This window comes from Ochotona princeps, chromosome 5, assembly GCF_030435755.1.
Source record: "Ochotona princeps isolate mOchPri1 chromosome 5, mOchPri1.hap1, whole genome shotgun sequence".
NCBI lineage: Eukaryota > Metazoa > Chordata > Mammalia > Lagomorpha > Ochotonidae > Ochotona > Ochotona princeps.
In genome coordinates, this window is record NC_080836.1 from 106845033 (window position 1) to 106868396 (window position 23364).

Genomic DNA, 23364 nt, shown 5'->3' on the forward strand with positions numbered 1-23364 from the left:
CTACCCAGAGCTGATAAAGGATTTCCACACTTGGCATGTAGTGCCCAGGTTCTTGGTGGGTATGAGGTGTGCTTTCCTGGGGCCCCCATTTCTGAGTAGGAGGGGGTGTGCAGCCACCATGAGCCCTCAGAAAAATGATCCCTGCTCTGCAACTTTCTGTGTCTGCAACCAGAGGCCGTGCTGGCCCTGAGCTCCCCAGAAAGCTCCCTGGCCCCCAGGGAGCAGGCTGGACTCCTGGCCACCGACCTCAGGGCTGCGGCCACCTCTGTCACAGGCCTGCAGGGCCGAGGGCCAGTTGAGACCAGGATACACATGGAGCTTCCCCAAGAGCAAGGGCCATTGGGTTCCCTGGGGTGGCATAGCCAAGCGGCCAGCCCTTGCCAAGGGCACCAGGAGTCACAAACACAGTGGGTGTGTCTGTCTCCCCAAGAACTGGAGGAAACGTCCAGGGGAGCTGCTGTTGCTGTGGGGAGCGGACTATGTTCTGGCAAGGAAGGAGGTGGGGGTGTCTGTCTGCCCTGCTGGAAGCCCCTCCCAGGCTGAGACACTTGATGGAGCCTCCTCTCCTCTCCCCCTGTGCGTCCAGGCCGCTGGGCCCACTTCCCTCCTCTGCTGGCCTACCTGGGTGCAGGCCCCTCCCCTGTGATGTGCTCTGGGCACCAGGCCCATGGGCGCCAGGAGCAGCTTGGGCAAGGCTGCGAGGGCCGGTCCCTAGGGCTTGCCCCTCCTGCTGCCGCCTCCCATCTGCCCTGCGCCTGCTTATCAGGTAACCAGAGCCGGCAGCTGCGTCCACGCCTGAAACAGGAAGCCCAGCTGGGCTTGGACATGAGCCGTCGCCGAGAGCCCGGGGCCGGAGGATGGAGGGGCAGCGGGCCCTGGAGGCCGCCCGGGAAGGGGACCTGGCCACCTTAGAGCGGCTACTGGAGGCTGGAGCCCTAGGCCAAAGCATCACAGACGCCCTGGGGGCGGGCCTGGTGCACCATGCCACTCGGGCCGGTCACCTGGACTGCGTTAAGTTCCTGGTGCAGCGGGCCAAGCTGCCCGGCGCCCAGCGGGCCCACAACGGGGCCACGCCAGCGCACGATGCAGCTGCCACGGGCAGTCTGGCGGAGCTGTGCTGGCTCATCCGTGATGGGGGCTGCGGTCTGCAGGTGAGCAGAAGGGGCGGCCTGGCAGCTGCTGTCTATCTTGCTGGAGTGGGGCAGAGAAGCTGGGCCAGGAGGCTGGCTGGCATAGCCCTGCCCCTGGGTTCTCTCAGGGACTTGGTTGCGGTGTCTGTCCCTACCCCTCCCCGTCACCGTGGACAGTGCGAAACCCTTGGAAGTCCAGGCCCCTCTGCACCAGCCAGCTATACACCACTGAGTTGCTTCCTCCCCGCAGCCGGAGCACGTCGCGGAGTGAGAGCAGGAAGAGCTGGGCACAGAGGGCCTGGTCAGGCTGTGGGGCGGGAGGAGAAGGAGGGAGCTCTCGGGTCGCGGGACCATCCTGTCCAGAGCCTGTCCACCTGGGCCCCCTTTTCTGCCCAGTCCCCCTTGGAGCAGGCCAAGGACCTTCATGCTGTGGGTCAGCCTGCTGTGTTCCCGGTGAAGGCAGCCCAGGAGGACCTAGGCTCACCAACACCCTGCCCATTGGCACCTGAGTGCACCAATTCAGCACCCTGCCCCCGCTGGCCCTGTGACAACCCCAAAGGCAGCAGTGAGAGCTGTGCCCACTCCTCTGCTCATTGGGATTGAGGGCGGGAGCCTTTGGAGAGAGGCCACATCTAGCAGGCACTAATCAGCCATGTGGTGATGCTTGGGGCCTCAGGCACCTGTCAGGGGAGGGGGAGATGAACCCCAGAGGTAGACATCCTGGAACCATTTGGGCAAGGGGCGCTTTCTGACCATGAGCAGAGTGGGAGGGGCTCGGACACAGACGGTAGGAGTGGGGAGGTCTGGATGGGGCAGAATCCCCGGGATCTGAGCTTGAATCCTTGCTGTGCTTGTCACCTGGAGCAGGCGGCCCCACTCAGCCCAGCCTCAGGCGGCCCACCCTGGCCATGCCAGTGTCTCCGGCACAAGCTGGCTGGGATCTGCCCCAGCTCAAGCTCTGCCTGTGCCTCAGTAGGACCAGGATGACTCGGGTGTCTCCCCACTGCACCTGGCCGCCCGCTTCGCACACCCCTCGCTAGTGGAGTGGCTGCTGCAGGAGGGCCACTCGGCCACCCTGGAGACTCGGGAGGCTGCCTTGCCACTGCACCACGCGGCTGCCAGCGGGAACCTGACCTGCCTGAAGCTCCTGGTGGCCGCCCACAGCAGGTGAGAGCTCAGAGACCCTCCTGGGGGGCAGGGGCAGTCTCCAGGAACCAGCTGACAAATATGCTGTCGGCAGAGCCAGGGTGAGCCTTGCCTCGGTCCAGAGGACACACAGCTCAACTCTTAGCCACATGCAAGGGGCATGGCTGGGGGCAGTGGGCACATCCAAGGACTGTGGACACTGGGGGTGATGGGCACATCCAAGGTGCTGTGGGTGTTGGTGCAGTGGGCACAGCATGGGCACTAGGGCTGCTGCTGTGGTGGGCACAGCCTGGGCACTATGGATGCCCGTTTCTCAGCTGAGGACCAGAGGTGGTCTAGTGGGCTCGGAGGCGCCAACACCACCCCAGCAGCCCTGATTTCCAGCTCCCACTGTTTTGTCCTCGGGCTGGGGACTGGCTTGGTCATCTAGGAACCGACGACACAGGAGAGGAGCGGGGAGGGGCCAACTGCCAGGAAAAATACAGCAGTACTCCCCTTGCCCACCTTGGACGGGTGCTTGGTCCTTGCGCTGCAGGGAGCGGCCCCTCCCCAGCACAGTGGGTGACACCCACGGCAGGTGCACCCAGGCTTTATGCCAGCTCAAGAGGTGGCTTCACGTCCCCCAACAGCCTTCCCCCCGCTCTGACTGTGCCACTTCTCTCCCAATCTGGATGTCTGGTCAGCCTGGTGTCCTGCGCTGTTCCAGCTCGGTGATAGGCAGGGTTGCTGTGTCCACTCTCCCCGCTCCAGGCCCAGAAGGCCTTTGGGATTTGTTTCTGCTGCCCTTCCCCAGGGCACCACACTGCCCCCAGGCCTAGCTGAATACGTGTGTACACGTACACACATGCACAGCCCTAAGGGGAACCCTGGGCTCTCACCTGCATCCCACCTGACCGTGAGCACAGCAGCTGAGCTGGCTGTCTTGACAGAGTGCACCACTGCCCCCGCACCGGCCACATTACCTGCTGCTGCCCTGGACACCTGCTTGTCCTAACTGCAGATGCAGCCCAGCGGGTCAGACAAGAGCACAGACTTCCCTCGGAAAGGGCGCCGCTGTGCAGGCATGTGTCCTCGGGAGAGGTGTGTTCCAGGAATGGACAAGGAGCCCGACAGCATAGCTCAAGGCCTGGCACTGCCCACCGGGTGCCCTGGCTAGCAGCAAACAAGAGCATGCACAGATCCTGACCATGGTGGTGGTAGTGCAGGGCCAGTCACGCAGCTTTGTGCCACCTGAGGCCATGACCATCTAGGAATGAGTGACCAATGTCATCCCGTGGGGTGGGTCAGCTCCAAGTCACTGGGACTTGGGTGAGGGAAGTGGGGAGTGAGCTGGGGGCACTCCCAGGGTCTATATCCAAGCCAGGGCTCTGAGCCCAGGACCCTGGAGTCAAGGTCAGCCATGGTCACTGGGGACAGCAAAGAGGTCAGCATCTATTGGACATTGGAACCATCTAGGCTCTGAAAAGGCAGATGTTTGCAACCCAGACCCAGGAAAGAAACGGGGAAAAGATAGTGTAGGATGGCCTGAGCCCCAGCTCTGGAAGGGACCAAAAGCCTGGCAGATTTGGGAAAGCCCATTCACACGGAGCCAGGAGCTGGGAGCCGAGTCAGCCTGTACAAGTGGCCAGTGCAGCCAGAGCTGCTCTTGGGGTAGCAGGATTCACCTGGACCTCACGCCCTGAGGGCAGAGCACAGCTCACCAAGGCCGGGCTCGGTTCCCGGCCACTCCAAACCCTGCTATGCTCCTGGCCCCCAAGGGGCCCCAGCTTCATGGGGGAGGGGTGTTGCTTTCAGGGAACCCCCAAGCCTCACTGTATGTGCCCTTGGGTAGCTCGCGACTTGTGCAACTTGACAGGTTGTGGAGGAGAGAGGGGACATGAAGAGGTGGGCAAGGGGGCTGGGCTGCCTCCAGCCCGCTTCTCAGGAGATGGCAGGCCCACTCTGAACCCCCTCCCCTGCAGCGGTGTGAACCGGCAGACCCGCAGCGGCGCCTCACCGCTCTACCTGGCCTGCCAGGAGGGCCACCTGCACCTGGCCCAGTTCCTGGTGAAGGACTGCGGGGCTGACGTGCACCTGCGGGCCCTCGACGGGATGAGCCCACTGCACGCCGCAGCTGCCCACGGCCACTACTCACTCGTCGTCTGGCTGGTAAGGGGGCCTTGCGTTTGTGTGTGGGGTCGGCCAAGGTTGACATTCCTGTTGTGTCCAGCTTCCCTCTGGGAACACACAGTCTCCAAACTGCTGTCCCAGGTGCAAGGACACCATGAGCCCGCTCTGCCCCCACCTCAAGGCTGCTCCCAAGGGACGTCCCTACTCAGCTCCACACTCCTCTCTGAGGGTAGCCACTTCTTCTCAGCTTCTTGGCACCTGCCTCCCCAGGTGACATTCACCGACAGCGGCCTGATGGCACAGGACAACGAGGGGGCCACCGCCCTGCATTTTGCCGCCCGTGGTGGCCACACGCCCATTCTGGACCGGCTGCTGCTGATGGGTGCTCCCATCCTGAGAGACTGCTGGGGTGGGACACCCCTCCACGATGCCGCCGAGAATGGGCACCTGGAGGTAGGCGGGCACGGCAGAGGCTGCACGGGAACTGGAGGCTGCAAGGGAGCTGGAGGCTGGGAGCTGGAGGCTACACGGGAGCTGGAGGCTGGGAGCTGGAGGCTGGAAACTGGAGGCTGGGAACTGGAGGCTGCACGGGAGCTGGAGGCTGGGAGCTGGAGGCTAGAAACTGGAGACTGGGAGCTGGAGGCTGCAAGGGAGCTGGAGGCTAGGAGCTGGAGGCTGGGAACTGGAGGCTGGGAACTGGAGGCTGCACGGAAGCTGGAGGCTGGGAGCTGGAGGCTACACGGGAGCTGGAGGCTGGGAGCTGGAGGCTGGAAACTGGAGGCTGGGAACTGGAGGCTGCACGGGAGCTGGAGGCTGCACGGGAGCTGGAGGCTGCACGGAAGCTGGAGGCTGCACGGGAACTGGAGGCTGGGAGCTGGAGGCTACACGGGAGCTGGAGGCTGGGAGCTGGAGGCTGGAAACTGGAGGCTGGGAACTGGAGGCTGGGAGCTGGAGGCTGCACGGGAGCTGGAGGCTGGGAGCTGGAGGCTGCACGGGAACTGGAGGCTGCACGGGAACTGGAGGCTGGGAACTGGAGGCTGCACGGGAGCTGGAGGCTGGGAACTGGAGGCTGCACGGGAGCTGGAGGCTGGGAGCTGGAGGCTGCAAGGGAGCTGGAGGCTAGGAGCTGGAGGCTGGGAACTGGAGGCTGCACTGGAGCTGGAGGCTGGGAACTGGAGGCTGCACGGGGCCTGGAGGCTGCACGGGAACTGGAGGCTGGGAGCTGGAGGCTGCACGGGAGCTGGAGGCTGGGAGCTGGAGGCTGGGAACTGGAGGCTGGGAGCGGGTAGCATTGCCCGTGGCCAGGCACTGGTAAACACGACGTTGAGCCCTGAGAGTCATCCCAGCAGAGCTGGGCATGGGCAGGCTGGAGGGCAGAGGGATAGTTCATGCCCAGGTCTGCTGCCCGCTCAGGCCTTGGGCTTGGGCACCTACCCCCGCCGGCCTCGGCTGCTGGCTGGGCCCTGCACAGCCAGGGTGTGGTGTCTGCCCCTCTGCTCTGTCCACCTCAGTCGGGGAGGTCCCCTGGCCTGGTCCCTGTAGAGATCCCAGGCCCCTAACACAGGCAAGATGCGCTCTGTACAGTTAGTGTCACACGGGGGAACCCAGGGCTTCCAGTGCACTGAAAACTCCCAGTTCACTTCCAGCTAGCGGTGTGGGGCTCTCACACCCCAGAGGCAGCAGAGCCTGCGTGGGCCCCTCGTGCCCAGGGCATCCCAGTCTCTGGTCTGGGAGGGGTGTGCGTTACTGCTGAAACGTTCTACTGAAAAGCCACCTGCTTGTCCCATTGCTCCTGGCCCAGTTCCTGGTGAAGGTCTGCAGCATGCCACGTCGGGGTCCTGGGCATCCGCTGTGCAGCGTGCCCTGCCGCCTTCCCCCGCCACGCCTCAGCCATGCTCTGGGTCTCTGTCACCCAAGACGGCCTCATCTGAGGGATGGTGCGGGGTGGGGGTCCGATGCCCCTCCCCTGTGTGGGAGAGGCACACCCCCTCTTTATCCACTCATGAATTCACGGGCTTCGGGGGCCTCTGGGGACAGTTACAGAGAGTGAGTCTGCGGTGAGCATGGCCGGCAAAGCCCCCCGGAGGCTTGGCACCCCAGCCCTGGGCACCAAGTGGAACTGCTGTGCCTAACCCAGCGATGCATTTACACTTCCCGCTGTCCTCACCCTCTGTATTCCAGGTTTCATACAACTTCAGTGTGCCCGTTCACCTGAACTTTTAAAATTTTATTTTTGATGGTGTTTACAGTTGAGGAGGGTGTATGCCCATGTGGACCCCCGATTAAGGCGAGAGGTGTCGAGAACAGAGGAAAATGGATGAGACCATTGTTTCCAATTTTCTTTTCTTTTTAAAGATTTTTATTTATTTTATTACAAAGTCAGATATACAGAGGAAGATCTTCCGTCCGATGATTCACTCCCCAAGTGAGCCGCAACGGCCGGTTCCGAAGCCGGGAACCAGGAACCTCTTCTGGGTCTCCCACGCGGGTGCAGGGTCCCAAAAGGCCATCCTCGACTGCTTTCCCAGGCCACAAGCAGGGAGCTGGATGGGAAGTGGAGCTGCCGGGATTAGAACCAGCGCCCATATGGGATCCTGGCACATTCAAGGCGAGGACTTTACCCACTAAGCCACGCTGCCAGGCCCCTGTTTCCAACTTTCTTTTTCTTATTCCTGTAACGGGGAGAAGAACATAGAACAGGGGAGATGCCACACCCAGCCTCCCAGTCACCTCAGGACCGGGGCATGGGGGACGGCTACCCGTGCCATTCTGGAGTCCCCAGTGTGGAGCATGCTCCAAGGGTTCTGCTCAAGTGGTTCAATAATTCTGAAATGCGGTGTATCTCGCTGGTCCAAGGCTGAGGAAATCCTTCCAAGGTCCTTTGGCTGACACGGTCCACCTTAGAGTCTTCATTTGTCCAGATACTTGCTGTCAACACTTGCACAATTTTTTTTTAATTTATTAACTTTATTGGAAAGTCAGATATACAGAGAGGAGAGACGGAGAAGATCTTCTGTCCACTGGTTCACTCCCCAAGTGGCTGCAACAGCTGGAGCTGAGCCGATCTGAAGCCAGGAGCTTCTTCTGGGTCTCCCACGTGGGTGCAGGGGCCCAAGGCTTTAGGCCCATCCTCGACTGCCTTCCCAAGCCACAAACAGGGAGCCGGAAGGGAAATGGAGCAGCCAGGATATGAACCAGTGCCCATTTGGGATGCCAGCACTACAGGGTGAGGACTAGCCTGTGCACCACCACACCAGACCCCGTAATTGTTTGTTCCCCATAATAGAGGTTCAAGGGTCTGCCTGTGGGGAGGTTTTGTTTTGTTTTGTTTTGTTTTGTTTTGTTTTGTTGGTAAAGCCTAAAGTCCCATGAACAGCCCCTCAGGAACAGGTCACCAAGGACAGCCAGGCTAGCGTAGGGCAACCCCATTGGTCGGGGTCCTGTTCTGCTTGCCCCAGGGCGTCATCTGAGGGCACTGTATTGTTTTATCTCCTTTGGCAAAATAAAAGTGGCAGAGCCCAAACTAAGCTGCCAGTCCCATGCTGGTGGGTGTTACAGCCCAGCCCAGCCTGGACTGCCCCCAGTCCTGGTACTAATGTGAACTGGCCTGTCCTGCACCCCGTCCTGGCTCTCATATCTGCCAGTGGGTGCCTTGAATGGACCACCTGGCCCACCCCCAGACCTGGCCCACACGTATGCCAGCAGGTGCTGTAACCTAGCTTGGCCTGGGCTGCTCCCAGCCTCGGTTCCTGCACTCACCTGCAGGACATGAGTCCTGACAGAGTTCCCCAAGCTCCTGTATCACGCCACCTGCCAGCAGCAGATCTCACACACACAAGTGGCCTACCTCCTGTCCTGGCAGGAACAGCAGCCTTGCCCTGCCATTCTGGCTCTTACTGTTGGGTGCTACGGCCCAGCCCTGCCTGGCCTACCCCCAGACCCAGCTCTTGCGTCTTTCAGCGGGTGCCGAGACCTAGCCCAGCCTGTCCTACACCACCCTGCGGCCCTCTCACCCCCATCATGGCAAACACCAGGGTTCTGGTGCCTAGCCCAGTCTGGCACACCCCAGGCCCAGCCTTCACCCATGCCAAGGGATACTGTAGCCATGTCCAGCCCAGATTGCAACCCCTACTCTAGCTCTTACACTGAGCAGTGGAACTACAGCCCAGCTGGGGTGTCCCTTAGCTCCACAACCAGGCCTGTTTCCAGCCATGGATTTTGTGTGTGCCAATGGTTTCTCTGACCCAGTCTGGCATAGCCCATCCCCCATCTTAGCCATTGCCATTGGATGTTGCAGCCTGGCCTGGCCCACCCTGCCCCCAGACCCAACTCTTGCTGGCAGGTGCTGTGGCCTAGCCCTGCCCATTCTGCTCCCATCCCTGGCTTTCATACAAATTTCTAGGTGTGATAGCCTAGCCCAACATGGCCCATACTCCATCCTGGCTCCTGCACATGCCAGTGTGCTAAAGTTTGGTTTGGTCCTACCTAGTCCAAACCACTACCCCCAACTGAACCAGCCCACGCACTTGCTGAGAAGTGGAGCAGCCTTTCCTGGCCTGATCAACACCCAGCCCTGTCTCATGTACTCACCAGCAGGAGCTACAGCCCCCAGGGGAGTTCCTCAAGTCCCCCACGGGGCCCACTCCCAGACCAGCAGGAGCTACAGCCCCTTGGGGAGTTCCTCAAGTCCCCCACCTGGCCCACTCGTGCTAGGCACTTACCTGACGTCATCCCCCCACTCTGTACCGACCTTTGTGTGTGCTGGTGGATGTTGCAGCCTGGCCCACCCCTCACCCTGTTCTTGTGTGCATCTATGGGTGCTACAGCCTGGACCATCCCAGCCTGTTCCCAACTCCAGTACCCATGAGTGTTGGGGGCTTCCGTGGTCATGCCAAGCTCAGCCCATCACCCACCCAGCCCTTCAGCAGACCAGCGGATATTGTAGTTCCACAGGGATGAGTCCACATATCCCCCACAGAGTCTGCTCCCAGGCCTGGTTCTCTTGTGTGCTGGCTAGTGTCATGGCCCAGCCTAATATTACTTGTCCCCTGTTCCAACACTCACTGGTGGGTACTGTGGTCTAGCCCTGCCAGGTGGGCCACCAGACCTAGCTTTAGTATGTGCCAGTGGATGGTGGCCAGTGGATGGTGGCCGGTGGTGGTCGATGCGAATTAGCCCAGCCCAGGCTCCCAAGTGGGCCAGAAAGTCCCTCTAGCTTCCCTCCTACAAGCTGCTCAGCCTCATCCATCTCACGGACCTGCAAGCACAGTGCCCCGTTGGCAGAAGTCATCCCTTCTCTGGAACATGCTCCCTCAGCAATCCTCCCCCCCAGACACCCTGTCCTCCCTTTCCTGACCAATCCACAGTCCCCACACCTGCGAGCACATGGATTCCCCAGCCTCGTTGCTGGTGGGGTGGTGTGCTGGCCTGGGGCCCTGCTCACCCGCTCGGAACCCCAGAGCAAGTCCTCTGGCATGCGTGCTGGCCTGCGACCCCACCGCTCCACCCAGCTGGGCCTCAAGCAGGTTTGCGAGTCCACAGCCCAGCGCACCAGCATGCCAGCATGCTGGCATGGGGCCCTAACCCTATATCCTAACACCTGCCTGGTACCCAAACGTGTGCGTGTTCCCAGGCCCGTTCTACTCCTCCGGCCCCAGAGGCCCCCGAGCCTCCAGGTCCCCGGAAGCCAGCTAAGCTGAGTGTTTTCATTGGGGTGTTTATAGCCGGGTTTTAGCAGTCCATCTGCACCCTAATGTCCCTTATGCCAGTTTGGCTTTTCTTGCTATTTTCTTTCCCTATATTTTCTTGGTCTTTCACTGTTTCCAGTGCAGAACACTGCGATGTGTGCCCACATGCTGTGTCGTCTGGGACACGCCGGTGTCGCCTTCTCAGGTGAACATCATGTGGTGAAGTCACAAATGGATGAAATCTTACTTTATTTATTTTTTAAAGATTAATCTATTTTAATTGCAAAGTTGGATACACAGAGAGAAGATCTTCTGTCTGTTGATTCAGTGCCCAAGTGGCCACAACAGTTGGAGCTGAGCTGAACTGAAGCCAGGAGCCCAGAGCCTCTTCCAGGTCTCCCACATGGGTACAGGCTCCCAAGGCTTCTGGCCGTCCCTCAACTGCTTTTCCAGGCCATAAGCAGGGAGCTGGATGGGAAGCTGGGCTGCCAGGATTAGAAACAGTGTCCATAATGGGATCCCGGCGTATGCAAGGTGAAGACTTTAGCCACTAGGCTACTGTGCCGGGCCCTATTTATTTATTTTTAAGATTAGGTCAGGGAGAGGCCTGCTTGTGGCCTGGGAAAGCAGTAGAAGACAGCCCAAAGCCTTGTGATGCTGCAGCCACATGGGAGACCCGGGAGAAGCTCCAGGCTCCTGGCTTCAGATTGGCTCAGCTCTGGCTATTATGGCCACTTGGGGAGTGAGTCATCAGATGGAAGATCTTTCTGTCTCTCCTTTTTTCTGCCTATTTGTCTTTCCAAAATAAATAAATCTTTAGAAAAATTAATTTTTAATAAAGGAGTAAGTCAGTAGGGCAGAAAAGAAGAAAAAGATGTCAGGGTTTTTAAAAAATATTTTTAGGGCCCAGCATGATAGCTTACTGGCTTTCCACTGCCAGCACACCGGCTTTCCAATAAAAAAAAAAATCTGAATTTATTCTTAAAAGAAGTGTTTCTAAAAGGTCTATTTATTTTTATTGGAAGTAGATAAATAAGCAGCCCGGCTCCCTGATTAGGGCACATGGCTGAGCTGCTGTTTCCAACAGCTGCACTGCATATCAGAGCGCTGCTTTGAGCCCCGGCACCTCCACTCCTGAGCCAGCTCCCTGCTGACGTGTCCCGGGAGGCGGCTCACGCTCGGGTCCCTGTGCCACGTGGAGTCCCAGGCTGGCCCCTGGCTGCTCTCGGCCTTTGGGAAGTAGGTGGCAGACCGATTTCCGTCACCTCCAGATCCCCCTGACTCGCCCTGCCCAGGAATTCCTGGGCGTCGGTCTCTGTCTCCAGATGTGGGGGTCTCAGGTGTCCTTGTCCAGGGGAACTGTGTAACCCCATTCCGACCCTGGGCTTTCTGCGTCTTCCTTTGACCCCCAGACTGTCCATCCACTGTACCTGCCCTGTGACTGTCCATCGTACACACAGGTGGCCGAGCAGCCCTGGGGACCCTCAGGTCTGGCCTGGGCTCTAGTTAGTAATGTGTGGTTGTATTCTGCTTTTCCCTATGATTGTTTTATTTACTTCAAAGGCAGTTTCACACACACACACGCGGAGTCTACCCGCTGGTTCACTCCAGATGGCTAGCCCGGTCAGAAGCCAGGAGCCTGGAGCTTCCTCCAGGTCTCCCACGTGGGTGCTGGGGCCCAAGCACTTCGGCCGTCCTCTGCTGCTTTTCCAGGTGCCTTAGCAGGGAGCTGGATCAGTAGTGGAGCTGCTGGGACTCGAACCAGCACCCGTATGGGATGGCAACAGTGCAGCAACAGCTTTACAGGCTAACCCACAGCACAGCCCAGGCTGAGTCCATGTGTGGTGTGTGGAGTTGATGGTGTTTAGAGATTTGCTTTCCCTCATTAAAAAAAAAATAGATCTACACTTGCTTGAAAGAGTCAGAGAGAGGCCTTCTCTCTGCTGCTTCATTTTCTCTCTTTCTCTCTCTTTTTCTCTCCAATTGCCGGGGCCATGTTAGTCCAGCCCGGTTCCCCATATATGTGGGTGACAGGACCACCCCGTCACCTCCTGGGGTGTATGCTAGCAGGGAGCCGAAACACGGGGCTACACCTCTGTGCTTGAGGCACCTGTATGCAAACTTCATTTCTTTCACGGGGGCCCAAGGACAAGGAAGCCAGAGGAGCAGGCCAGGGCATACAGTGAACAGGGTCAGGGCTGAGCCCCCTAGCTACCATGGCATCGCTGGGCACGACACACAGCTCTGAGGGTGGCTATGAGAGGAAGCCTGCCTCGGTGCTCAGACAAGGTCAGGATCGGGCTGCTGGCAGCTGGACCCGCCACAAGCCAGCCTCTGAAGGACAGGTGGGAGCGAGGTTCCTGATGCATGGGTGCTCAGCATGTCCCCGCAGGGTCGCATGGGTTGCTGGGCCACCAGCACTGCCCTCACATGGCTGCGGAGGGAGGCTGCCCTGACTCGAGTCCTGACCATGCTGTGATTGCATATGGCAGCCCCCATCCCACCTGTGCCCAGGCACTCGCCAAAGAGTCCTAATGTGCCACCTGTGTCCCCCACACAGTGCTGCCAGACTCTGGTGTCCCATCACATGGACCCCTCCCTGCGGGACGAAGACGGTTACACAGCAGCCGACCTGGCAGAGTACCACGGTCACCGGGACTGTGCCCAGTTCCTGTGGGAGATAGCCCGGCCGGTAAGGGTCCCCTCCATCCCAAACAACTCAAGGAGGACCAGCACCTGCACAGAGCCTGCAGCCCAGCCCACAGGGCAGTGGGCCCCAATCTCACGGGGTACACACGATGACATCACTAACAGGGGAGGTTCCTGGGCTGGGCCCTGAAACACACTGGGATGGGTTCTATGAGGGCCGCAGGCCAACCCTGGTGCCAACCCACAAGCTGACACTAACCCTAACCCTGGTGCCGACCCACGAGCTGACACTAACCCTAACCCAACCCTGGTGCCGACCCACGAGCTGACACTAACCCTAACCCTAACCCTGGTGCCGACCCACAAGCTGACACTAACCCTAACCCTGGTGCCAACCCATCAGCTGACACTAACCCTAACCCTAACCCTGGTGCCGACCCACGAGCTGACACTAACCCTAACCCTAACCCTGGCCCTCATCATGACTCTAACTCCAGGGTTCCTAATCTTAGCCCTAACCAAAAACCCCAGCTCTGACAACAGCTCTAGCACTAACCCTAAAGGTAGCCTAGCTTAACCCTAATCCTAGACCTAACTCCAACCTGAGCCTAATCATAGCCCTAATCCTAACCCTAACTCTAGCCATAACTCTGAATGTAACTGTAGCCATAGTTTCAACCCTAGCCCATATGATGGGGGATGTGACAGAATGTCTCACTGGTCACGGAGGCTGTGACGGGAGTTACGAGGGCTGTGACGGGAGTTACCAGGGCTGTGACAGGAGTTACCAGGGCTGTGACGGGAGTTACCAGGGCTGTGACGGGAATTACGAGGGCTGTGACGGGAGTTACGAGGGCTGTGACGGGAGTTACGAGGGCTGTGACAGGGAGTTACGAGGGCTGTGACAGGGTTGTAAGTGTTGTGACAGGGACTGTGATGGGGCTGGACCTGGTTTGTGGCTGGACTTGACCAAGCCACACTCACCACTCAGGCCAGGGAAACCATGGCTCCAGGGCCCAGGCCCAAGCTGAGGGGACCTGAGGTGGCCGGCAGCCTCACCACAGCCCGGGGGGCAGCCAGTGCTGGCCCTAGCTCTCCTGGGACCCCCATCTCCTCCCGTGACCATGTAAACACAGCAGTCTCGTCCTCTAGTGCCAGCCCCTGGGCTCCTCGGGTGTTTGCTGAATGGTCAGCGTGGCAGAGGAGGAGGGTGGACACAGGTGGGGCGTGGGCATGGAGGATGATCTCTGATGTGGAGCCAGGGCCCCCGCTGACCCTCCCTCTCTGCCTAAGCCCTGGGGCATTACCTGGCTGAATAATCCACCTGCCAGCCCCAGCTCTGGCCACTCAGCTTCCACCCATCCCAAGGAGCCCTGGGCTCACCAGCCGCTCCCCCAGTTCTCAGGCGAGGTCCCCAGCCCAGCTTTCACTGTGGGCTGCTATGCCGCCCCTCCCCTTGAGGGCATCTCTTGGGGGTCCAGGACCCACTGAGTCTTCCCTGGGACTGCCGGGCATCCTCACAGGCCATCAGCTGACACCCACACAAAGCTTGCTGAGACTTGGGGCAGTGTGGGGAGGAGTCTGGCCTGGCCTGGTGCTGTGACCTCAGAAATCAGACTCTGCCGCTGCAGGAGCACTCCTGTCCCGGACCCTGTGGTTGCAGAAGGCAAGGCCACCCCTGCCCTGGGCTCAAGAACCTGACTGGTGTAGGGGACAGAGCCTCACCGCTGTGGACGTGTGCAGGCCCGCGGTCCCTGTGCCCCACCCCCAGCCTGCAGGGCCAGCCTGCCCTTCCTGTGTCCACTGCTGTCCTGCCCTGGCTGGCTGCTCAGATGAGGTGGGCGCCGGCCCCTCTGCCAGTGACCCCACCTCCACATGCACCTGCTGTGGACAACAGGACCTGCTTGTCCTCATCCTGCCGCAGCCATCCTACACAGCTCATGGCCTGGGCTTCATGACCCAGGCATGGCAGCAGCCACTCCCCTCGTCCACACGCTGCCTACCTCTTGAGAGAGGGTCCTGGATGCCCTGAGAACCCGGCCTGGCTGTCCATGGAGTCACCACGGGAATCAAGGTCCCCTCTTCCCTAGGTGATGAGAAGGTCACATACCTGTGCCCGATGGGTGAGTGGGCAGGCAGGCCACCTGATACAGTGTGAATGGAGCTTGCCACGTTCGCCTCAGAATCCCATTGTCCCCCGACACTCAGCCCTGCAGACTCATGGGTACCAAGAGAGGCAGTGGGGACTGGGAGTGGACACTGTGCCCCACGGGAGTGTCTCTACAAATCTGGCTTGTGGACCAGCACTCGGCACCCAGAGAGGCCAGGCCTCACCTTGCCCAAGCCCAGCGCCCACTCTGCCCGGTGCCGGCTGTGCCCTAGAGGCTCTGCCTGGGCTACAGTGAAGCCCCCACCAATGGGAGCTGAGCCCTCAGCACCTCCCATGGTGACTTGTGCCCTCCTGCCCACTCCCGCTCTCGTCTCTGAGCCTGTGCACACTTGGGTCACAGCTGGTTCTCCCTCGGCACGTGGCACTAGCTAATGTTGTGTGTCTCTCAGCCTCGGTCTGCCCGACTGTAAAATGGGCTGGCAGAGCAAGGTTCTGAGGGTAGATGAGATGGCCATGTTGTCGCCAGCAGGTGTCTGCCTCGAGTGGGCCTTCAGTACAGGCTCATCCCTCTTAGCCCCACAAGGGCCCCTAGACCCCTTCAGTGCACTGACAGGAGGCAAAGCCTCAGAGCACCCTGGAGCCCCGGCTGCTGGGCCGGTAACGGAATCTCAGCCAGCGGCTGCTGTCCAGCCCTTGCCTCTGGGTCATGATTTTCTTGGCCGGGTGCATTACAGGCCCGCAGCCCGGCTGCCCATGGCCGCCCTCGATGCATAATGCATGGCCCTGTAGCACCACTCCAATCTCGCCGGAAGCCCAGGCAGGGGCCAACAGCCACATCCAGCTGATAGGACACTGGGAGGAGCCCCTGGTGGCCCCTGCCTGGCGACAGCACTGATGAACTTGGAGCCAGCACAGCCGGTGCCGGTCCCCACTGCTCACCCCACTGCTCAGGCCCGTCCTGGCAATGCCAGTGCTGACCTTGGGGACATGCTGGGGATCCTGGGCCAGGCCCGAGCTCACCCCAACATCTTGTCTTCCCAGGTGTTCAGGGGGCAGGGATTGTCACTGGGGACGCTGCAGGGACTCACCAAGTGGCCAGCAGGTGCCGCAGTGGGGCCCGTGACCTTTCCCCAGTGCAGGAAGTCGTCCCTGGGGGCCCCTGCTGCATCTGAGAGGGTGACTCCCATTCAACTGGGAGAGGGCCTGAGGGCTCCCAGTAAGGCCACCAGGCCCGGCTCCATCCTAGCCGCCAGCCCAGGCTCCATCCCACAGGGACAGGACAGCTGTTTCTGGCCTGGGATTTGAGCTGATCCTTCTTGGCCAGTCACTGCTCACTTGAAGAGCCCACCCTTTTGGAGGGTGACCTGGGAGCACAACAGGGATAGAGGTCCCTTGCCCCCCAAAGCCTCAGGACTGCAACACGGACCCACACGCCTTCCCTACCTCCTGTGGGCTCCTGTTTCAGCCATGCTCTGGAGCCCTGAGGACAGGCAGGTGCTCAGGCTGGGAGGGGTAGGGGCCTGCGGGGGCTCCTTGCGCTCTCTGAACCTGTTCCCCTTCTGCTCCTAGGAAGCTATGATGTGGTGGGGCAGGGGACACCTCTGGGTGTCTCCCTGCCCAAGGAGTGCAACCGCTGTCCACCAGGGCCCACTCTCTCCCAGCCCCCAACCTGGCCCCCTGCCCAGCCCCACATAGACTTAAGGCAGGTGGTAAGGGATCCCACAACCCCACAATCCCATCTGGCCACCTGACACTGAGGCCTTTAAATATTCATGCGACACCTCCCGCTGTGCTGGGGGGCGGCCCCTTTCACAGCCCCTAGCAGCAGGACAGCGGGCAACCCGGGACAACTGCCACGGGCTCCCGCACTGGCTGGTGCTGACAAGGGCCTCCTGGGCTCCCAACTGAGTGCGACCAGAGCTGCTGGGTTGCGACAGATTCCAGAAGTGAGGTGCATGGGGTTGAGCCTGCGGGGTTCAGACTGTGCCTAAACCTGTGGCCTGGGCAGGGTGGGCAGAGGGTCCTGGCCAGCCCCTGTGGTGAGTTGGGTGGGAGGGTGGGTGAGGGAGGTCAGGGAAGGAGTGAGAACTTGCAGGCAGACTGGGATATCAAGCTGAGCGGCAGCATGGATCCCGCACATGTGACATGGACCCTGGCCACGCATGCAGGGTCAAGCCTAGGGGAGCCAGGCCTTCTGTGGCTTTCAGGGGAGACCAGCTCTGCTGGCCTGCAGGGTGTGGAAGGAGCTGAGGCCCGGTGGGCGGTGGGGGGTGCCTCCAAGGGAAACGTGTGTGAGGTGGGGGGATCACGCCCAGGAGCCCCGTGTGCACCGAGTCGCTGGCCGCAGGTGACTTCTAGGTCTGCTGTTGAAGCCCAGCTCCCAGAGGACAGCTCGGGCCATGGGCAGGTGGGAGGCAAGCATGGTCTGCTGCCGACCACACCACAGCTCAGAGCACCTGCTGCCTGCAGGCCTCCACGGCCAGCACCAGCCCCAACAGGACCAAGGCTCCCCAGGGTTAGACTCCAATTCAGGATCCGAGTTTGAGGACAAGCAGCCGGTGGAACCAGGATATGGCACCTCTTGGTGGTCCCCATTTTCAGATGTCCCTGCTAGGTGCCAGTCTTAGTTCCTCCCAGTGTGGACAGCGTGTGCCAGGTGCTGGGCTCAGTGCCCCTCCAAGGCGTGACCCATCCTCACGGATTGCTGACGGGGTGGGGAAGCTCTCAGGTGCCCCGGGGCTCTATTCTGTGTCCTGGCTCACCTGCTGTCACCCCAGAGTCAGGTAGGGAGGCCCCCACCATCCCCAGGGGCCATGACAATCCCCTGCTCTGGACAGCTGAGCCACAGGCCAAGGGAAGGGGACAGATTCTGCTGTGCCCAGGGACCCCCTCCCAGCACCAGCTCCCCTGAGACTGCCAGCATGAGAGCCAGAGGCAGTGGGGGGATGCCCGTGTGCCAGTGTCTTCGCCCAACTCAGACCCCAGCCTGGGTCCAGAGGCAAGCCAATGTTGGGGTAGGCACGTCCCGCTGCAGGTGAGAGGGGCAGTTAGGGTAGCCGGTACAGAGTCCTGACCTCAGGAGCCCCAGGACACCGGGAAGGGGCTCCCTCACCCCTGCACCCTCATCCAGACCACTGTACCCTCACTCTGTCCCCTGCACCCTCACTCTGTCCCTTGCACTCTCAATCTGTCCCCTGTACCTTCCTCTGTCCCCTCCACCCTCACCCTGTCCCCTCCACCCTCACCCTGTCCCCTCCACCCTCACTCTGTCCCCTGTGCCCTTACCCTGTCCCCTGTGCCCTCACCCTGTCCCCTCCACCCTCACCCCGTCCCCTCCACCCTCACCCTGTCCCCTCCACCCTCACCCCAACCCTCCACTCTCACCCTGTCCCCTCCACCCTCACCCTGTCCCCTCCACCCTCACCCCAACCCTCCACCCTCACCCCAACCCTCCACCCTCACTCTGTCCCTGACCTTCTCTGAGCCTCACAGGTCCCTGGCTCACCCACTGGGTGCCTCACTCATGCCTCACAGAGCTGGACAGAGCTTCCTACTGACCAAGCTGCCCACCCCCAGGTGCCCCTGCTGATGGCACCGCCGCCCCCACCATTCCCCCCTCCTCCACTGTCTGCTGCGAGGCACTCCCTGGAGGATGAGCGAAGAGGAGGTACAAGGGTCGGGAGCCCCACCCGTGAGTACATGGCCCTGCTGGGGCTGGGGTGAAGGGACGAGGAGGACGAGGGGCAGGGTGCAGGGGTCCTTGATGTGCCCGCAGGTGGGAGGCCCAGGGTGACGACGGTGGTCGGGCTGGGCCCCCTTGGCAGGGCTGGTTAGGCTTTTGGCTCTGAGCCCCAGAGGACTGCTTCTGCCCTGAGACCCTGTCACCTCGGCCCCCTCTACCTACCAGCTACAGCTGTCCTCCTCCCAGCAGCATCTCTCAGCCCGACCTGGCCTGCTCAGCCCCTGCCAAGGGAACAGCCGACCTGCCTGGCCCTGCCGAGGGTCACCACCAGCAGCCCAGCTTCCTGCACGGTGCGTCCTTGGGCTGGGCGGGCATGGACGTGGCCCTGCTGGGCAGCCAGGCCAGCTCCTGACACCCTGAGTTCTGGGTGAACACAGGTCTTTGTCCGTCATCCAGGAGTCTGGCTGCCCAGGCGCCTCTCCCTGACCTTTCACCTCGGGTGCCCCAGGCCTTGTGAAATCCACTGTCAGAGGACACAGGCGCCATCTGAGGAGGGGCTCAGGGGGCTCCCAGCCAGCCCAAGTGCCCCCACCAGGCCCTGAGTGTGTCCTGGGAATTCGGAGCCCCTGGAGTGTGTGGTAGGAGCCTGGGGGAGGCCGCAAGGCCCAGCCCTCCTGGGGAGTCGAGGAAAGCTCTCTAGGCCCTGCAGCGCAGTAAGAGTCCAGGGGCGCTGGACTTCCTTTCTGGCTAAGTGTGGGGGAGGGGCTTCTCTCAGGCATTGCCCCCTGCCCCCCAGCACACCCCATCCTGTACAAGAGCTCCTTGTCCTAGCCTCACACTTAGGCTAGACCCCGCTCCCTGCACCCCCTTCTCCCCTCCCTTGGAGGCCACGTGACCCGACCCCTCCTGTGCAGGGGCCTGAGATACCAGCGCCGGAAGTCCCTGAAGGCCTGGCCCTGCTGCAGCTGGGCGAGCTGCCCCCAGGCGACCTGGACGGGCTGGTGCCCACACAGGACGAGCGTGGCCAGCCCATCCCCGAGTGGAAACGGCAGGTGATGGTGCGGAAGCTGCAGGCCCGCCTGGGAGCCGACCTGGAGCCCCAGGCCCAGGTGGGGCCAGGTGGTGGAAACCATGTCCCCACGGGTGCAAGGAGAGGTTCCCAGCTGAGCCCCACGCGCTTCCTCCCTCCCCTCCAGGGCCTCTGTCTGGTGGGTGCTCTGAGCTTTAGCAAGGGAGCTCCACTGTGTGTCCACACACAGGGTAATGTGGCCAGCCCCTGGGCCAGCAAGGCAGTTGTCAGGTGCACCCAGGTGGCAGGGGTGGGGAGGTGTTGGTCTCTGTCCTCTGAGTAGGAGGCAGAGGAATGGCACTGGGGCGGGAGGGGGGCAGCACTCAGGGCTTGCCTGGGCTGTGCAGGGGGGCGGCAATGTGGGTGTGCTGAGGCAGGGCTAGCTGGTCCTGGGGTGACAGGAGGGGGCAGGGCTGGCTGGTCCCGGGGTGGCAGGAGGGGGCAGGGCTGGCTGGTCCCGGGGTGGCAGGAGGGGGCAGGGCAGCCGAGGTGAGGAGCCTGGGGAAGTGAGCCTCCAGCACCCAGGTAGAGCAGGGATGTGGGGGTCAAGGACCTGCAGAGATCCCAGGCGCTTGGGGAAATGAAGGGAGGCAGGCATTGGCTTGGTCACAGCCCAGCTGACTGACAATGCCCCGGAGAGCAGGTGCCAGGCAGGGGAAGAGGGGAGGATGAGAGAGGGGACCGGGAGGCTGAGGCTGCCCAGCCTGTAGGGCTGCAGAATTGGGCGGGAGGGGGCTTGGCAGGTGCCACTGCCTCCGGAGCTGGGAGGTGCGGGGAAGGAGGGCAGGCAGGCGGCCAGCACCTGGTGTGACGCTGACCCAGCCCCTCCCGCGCCCAGGACCGTGGCAGTGTCGACAGGAGCCCAGGCCCCACAGCGCGGGCGGCCTGGCGGTACTCACAGACACACCAGGCCATCCTGGGCCCCTTTGGGGAGCTGCTGACGGAGGACGACCTGGTCTACCTGGAGAAGCAGATCGCCGACCTGCAGCTGCGGCGCCGCTGCCAGGAATATGAGAGCGAGCTGGGCCGGCTGGCAGCCGAGCTGCAGGCCCTGCTGCCGGAGCCCCTGGTCAGCATCACCGTCAACAGCCACTTCCTGCCCCGGGCGCCTGGCTTGGAGGGGGAGGAGGCCACAGCCCCGGCCCCTGTGCCCCAGGGCGCTGCGGAGGCCGCTGAAGCCACCCTGCCCTTCTGGTGCAGCCACATCAGCCGCCTTGTGCGCAGCCTGTCCCTGCTGCTGAAGGGCATGAACGGGCTAGTGCAGGGTGAGGAGAAGCCAGGCCCGGCGGCCCCACCGCAACCCAGCAGGGAGGGGTCAGCCAGCGCCCCCCGCAGCGAGGCCCAGCGTGAGATCCGGGAGTGGGGCGTGTCAGTGCAGACACTGCGTGGCAACTTTGAGTTGGTGCCGCTTGGCTCACTCCACACCTGCAGCCCAGGCGCCTGCGAGCCGGGGGCCCAGCCCAGGCAATGCCCGGGAGGCTGCTGGGCGGCCCCTCCGCAGCCTCACGGTGGGCCCACGCCAGCAGAGCCACGGCCAGGGGATGTGGAGGAGGCCAGCGACTCGGGCATCAGCTGCGAGGAGGCCCCTTCGGAGGCAGGCGCTGGGTCAGGCCCCGACACGGCCAGTCTGCGCAAGGAACGCATCGTCACGCTGTTCCTGAGCCACTGGAAGAAGTCCGCCTACACGCCGGCCCTCAAGACGGCGGCCTGCAGGACCCTGGAAGCCCGCCGCGCCGGGCCGCGGGCTGAGCAGGTGGCCGGGAGCCTGCCAGAGCCCCCGCCCCCGCCGCCGTCCCCTGGCGAGGGTCCCCGGCTGGGGCACCTGTGGCAGCAGCGGGGCATCATTGCTCACTTGCTGGGCACCTGGAAGGCCATCTTGGCGCGCGTGCCGGCCAGGCAGCTGCGGCGGCTGAGCCGACGGCCCCTCGGGCCCCTGTCCCCCGAGCTGTTCCTGCCCCACGTGGACGGGGCGCCCGTGCCCTACGGCAGCCTCTCTCTGGACCTCTTCATGCTGGGCTACTTCCAGCTGCTGGAGTGCGACCTCCCGGCTGCGGAGCGCAGGACGCGCCACCTGCTGTGCTTCGAGGTCTTCGAGCACCTGGGCGCCCACGGCTGGGAGACCGTGCGGGCCTTCCACAAGGCCGTGACGGACGAGGTGGCCGCCGGCCGCCGGGCCTGGGCCGATGGCTTTGAGGACATCAAAGCCCGCTTCTTTGGCTCCAGCCGGGGACCGGGCTGGGACAACACAGATCCCGCCCTCAGGTCAGGCCTCAAGGCCCTGGGGCAGCAGCCCTCCTCGGCCATGCCTGGCCAGAGCCCCGAGCCGGCACAGTGGCCAGCGTCTGACACACCCCGGGGCAGCTTCAACAGCGAGGACATCTGTGGCTACATCGACCGGAGCTTTGCCTTCTGGAAGGAGAAGGAGGCCGAGATGTTCAGCTTTGGCGACTGATGGGGTGGGGCAGCCAGCTCCCGGGCCTTTGGGTTTCTCTTCTGCTCCCTCTTGCCGCCTGGCAGCCAGCATGAAGCTGGCACGTCCTGAGGGCCCTCACCAGCCTGGTCGCCGCCCACCTCTCCCCTCACAGCCCATACCCAGGAGCCCCTGCTTTCTCAGTCCACGCTGTAGCTGGTGGCCCCGTGCCAGCCTGGCACCCTCTGCAGCCATCCCTGGGCCCCCGGATGCAGCCTCCTCCCAGCCTCCCCTCTCCCTCCCTCCGGTGTCCTGCGTGACCCGGTGTCCTGTGCCACGGGCCCTGAGCCCCCATCCTTCCACTACTGGAGCCGGCATATCCGGCCTGCCCTTCCTCCCCTGCTCCCGCTGCCAGGCCATGGCCCTTTCCTTCCCGCTCATGGACAGCAATGGCTGGAGGCTGGATTCAATGGGCCAGAGAAGAAGGGGCTGTCATTTTCCTCAGGCTGGGAGAGCGTCCCCTGTGCAGCTTTGGCCATAGGGAGGGGACTCTGTTCCAGGGGGAAGCCTCCTTGCAGGGGCTCTGTCCTGCAGCCCACCACCCCTTCCAGGGCCCCAACAGCAGCATCCATGGGAGGAAAGGAGTGCGCAGGGTCCCAGGACAGGGCCACCTCTGGAGGTCAGTTGTCCGGCCCAGCCGTGTAATACACAGGCAGCCCCTTGATGAGCTGTGGCCACCAGACCCAGCTCGTGGATGTCTCATGGGCCTGGGCGCCAAGCAGAGGCTGCCGCAGGGACAGGAATTCTGGCCTCCGATTGGGCGCTGGCCATGTTGTGTGACTTGTCCCAGCTCCTGGGGGGCACCCAGTGGCACTGGAGAGTCAGAGGAACGCTGTAGTGGGAGTTGTGACAGAGCTGGCTCCGCTGGCTGCGGAGCAGGACTCAAAACCCTCTCCTGGCCCCGAGAGCCAGAGGTGTTGGGACCGGGACATGTCCTCCTCCAAGGAGTCCCCGCTGTGTCCCCTGCGTCCTGCTGGGCAGCGAGACGCTCAGTTCCTGGTCCTTGTTGGGCCCAGCGAGGAGGACCACTGTGCCCCCAACCAGGAAATTGGGGGCCCCCACACTGTCCCCCCAGAGTCTGCTCCCCTAGAGTCCTCCCTGCTGGGACGCATTCCATGGGGCGGAGATGGCACCTGCAGCTGCTAAGCAAGGGCCCCATTTTGGCACCCACAGAGGACTCTGCCTCCTTCAGCTCTGCCTCTGCCCCGCACCCGCCCACGGGAGATTGGTGCTGATCTGCCCTCCTCAGGAGCTCGGTGCGGCTGTACCAGGAGTCATGGTGACCTCACACGCCAGGAGGAGGTGCCCTCAA

The 23364-nt window shown here is 62.3% G+C and overlaps 1 protein-coding gene across 1 annotated transcript; it reads left to right on the plus strand.

Annotated features, from left to right (window-relative positions):
* Positions 1-630: 630 nt before the first annotated feature.
* ESPNL (espin like) lies at positions 631-22047 on the plus strand. Its single transcript, XM_004597409.2, has 9 exons — positions 631-1151; positions 2107-2297; positions 4238-4424; positions 4656-4838; positions 12633-12764; positions 18408-18522; positions 18760-18863; positions 19428-19622; positions 20421-22047. The coding sequence occupies exons 1-9, from the start codon at positions 858-860 to the stop codon at positions 22032-22034; spliced, it is 3015 nt and encodes a 1004-aa protein (XP_004597466.2). The 5' UTR covers positions 631-857; the 3' UTR covers positions 22035-22047.
* Positions 22048-23364: the final 1317 nt, after the last annotated feature.

Excerpts from the sequence above, each read along its gene's own strand:
- ESPNL (XM_004597409.2), top strand. The coding sequence starts at position 858 with ATGGAGGGGCAGCGGGCCCTGGAGGCCGCCCGGGAAGGGGACCTGGCC. Across the intron at positions 1,152-2,106 it reads ATGGGGGCTGCGGTCTGCAG|GACCAGGATGACTCGGGTGT; the intron begins GTGAGCAGAAGG and ends GTGCCTCAGTAG. Across the intron at positions 4,425-4,655 it reads ACTCACTCGTCGTCTGGCTG|GTGACATTCACCGACAGCGG; the intron begins GTAAGGGGGCCT and ends CTGCCTCCCCAG.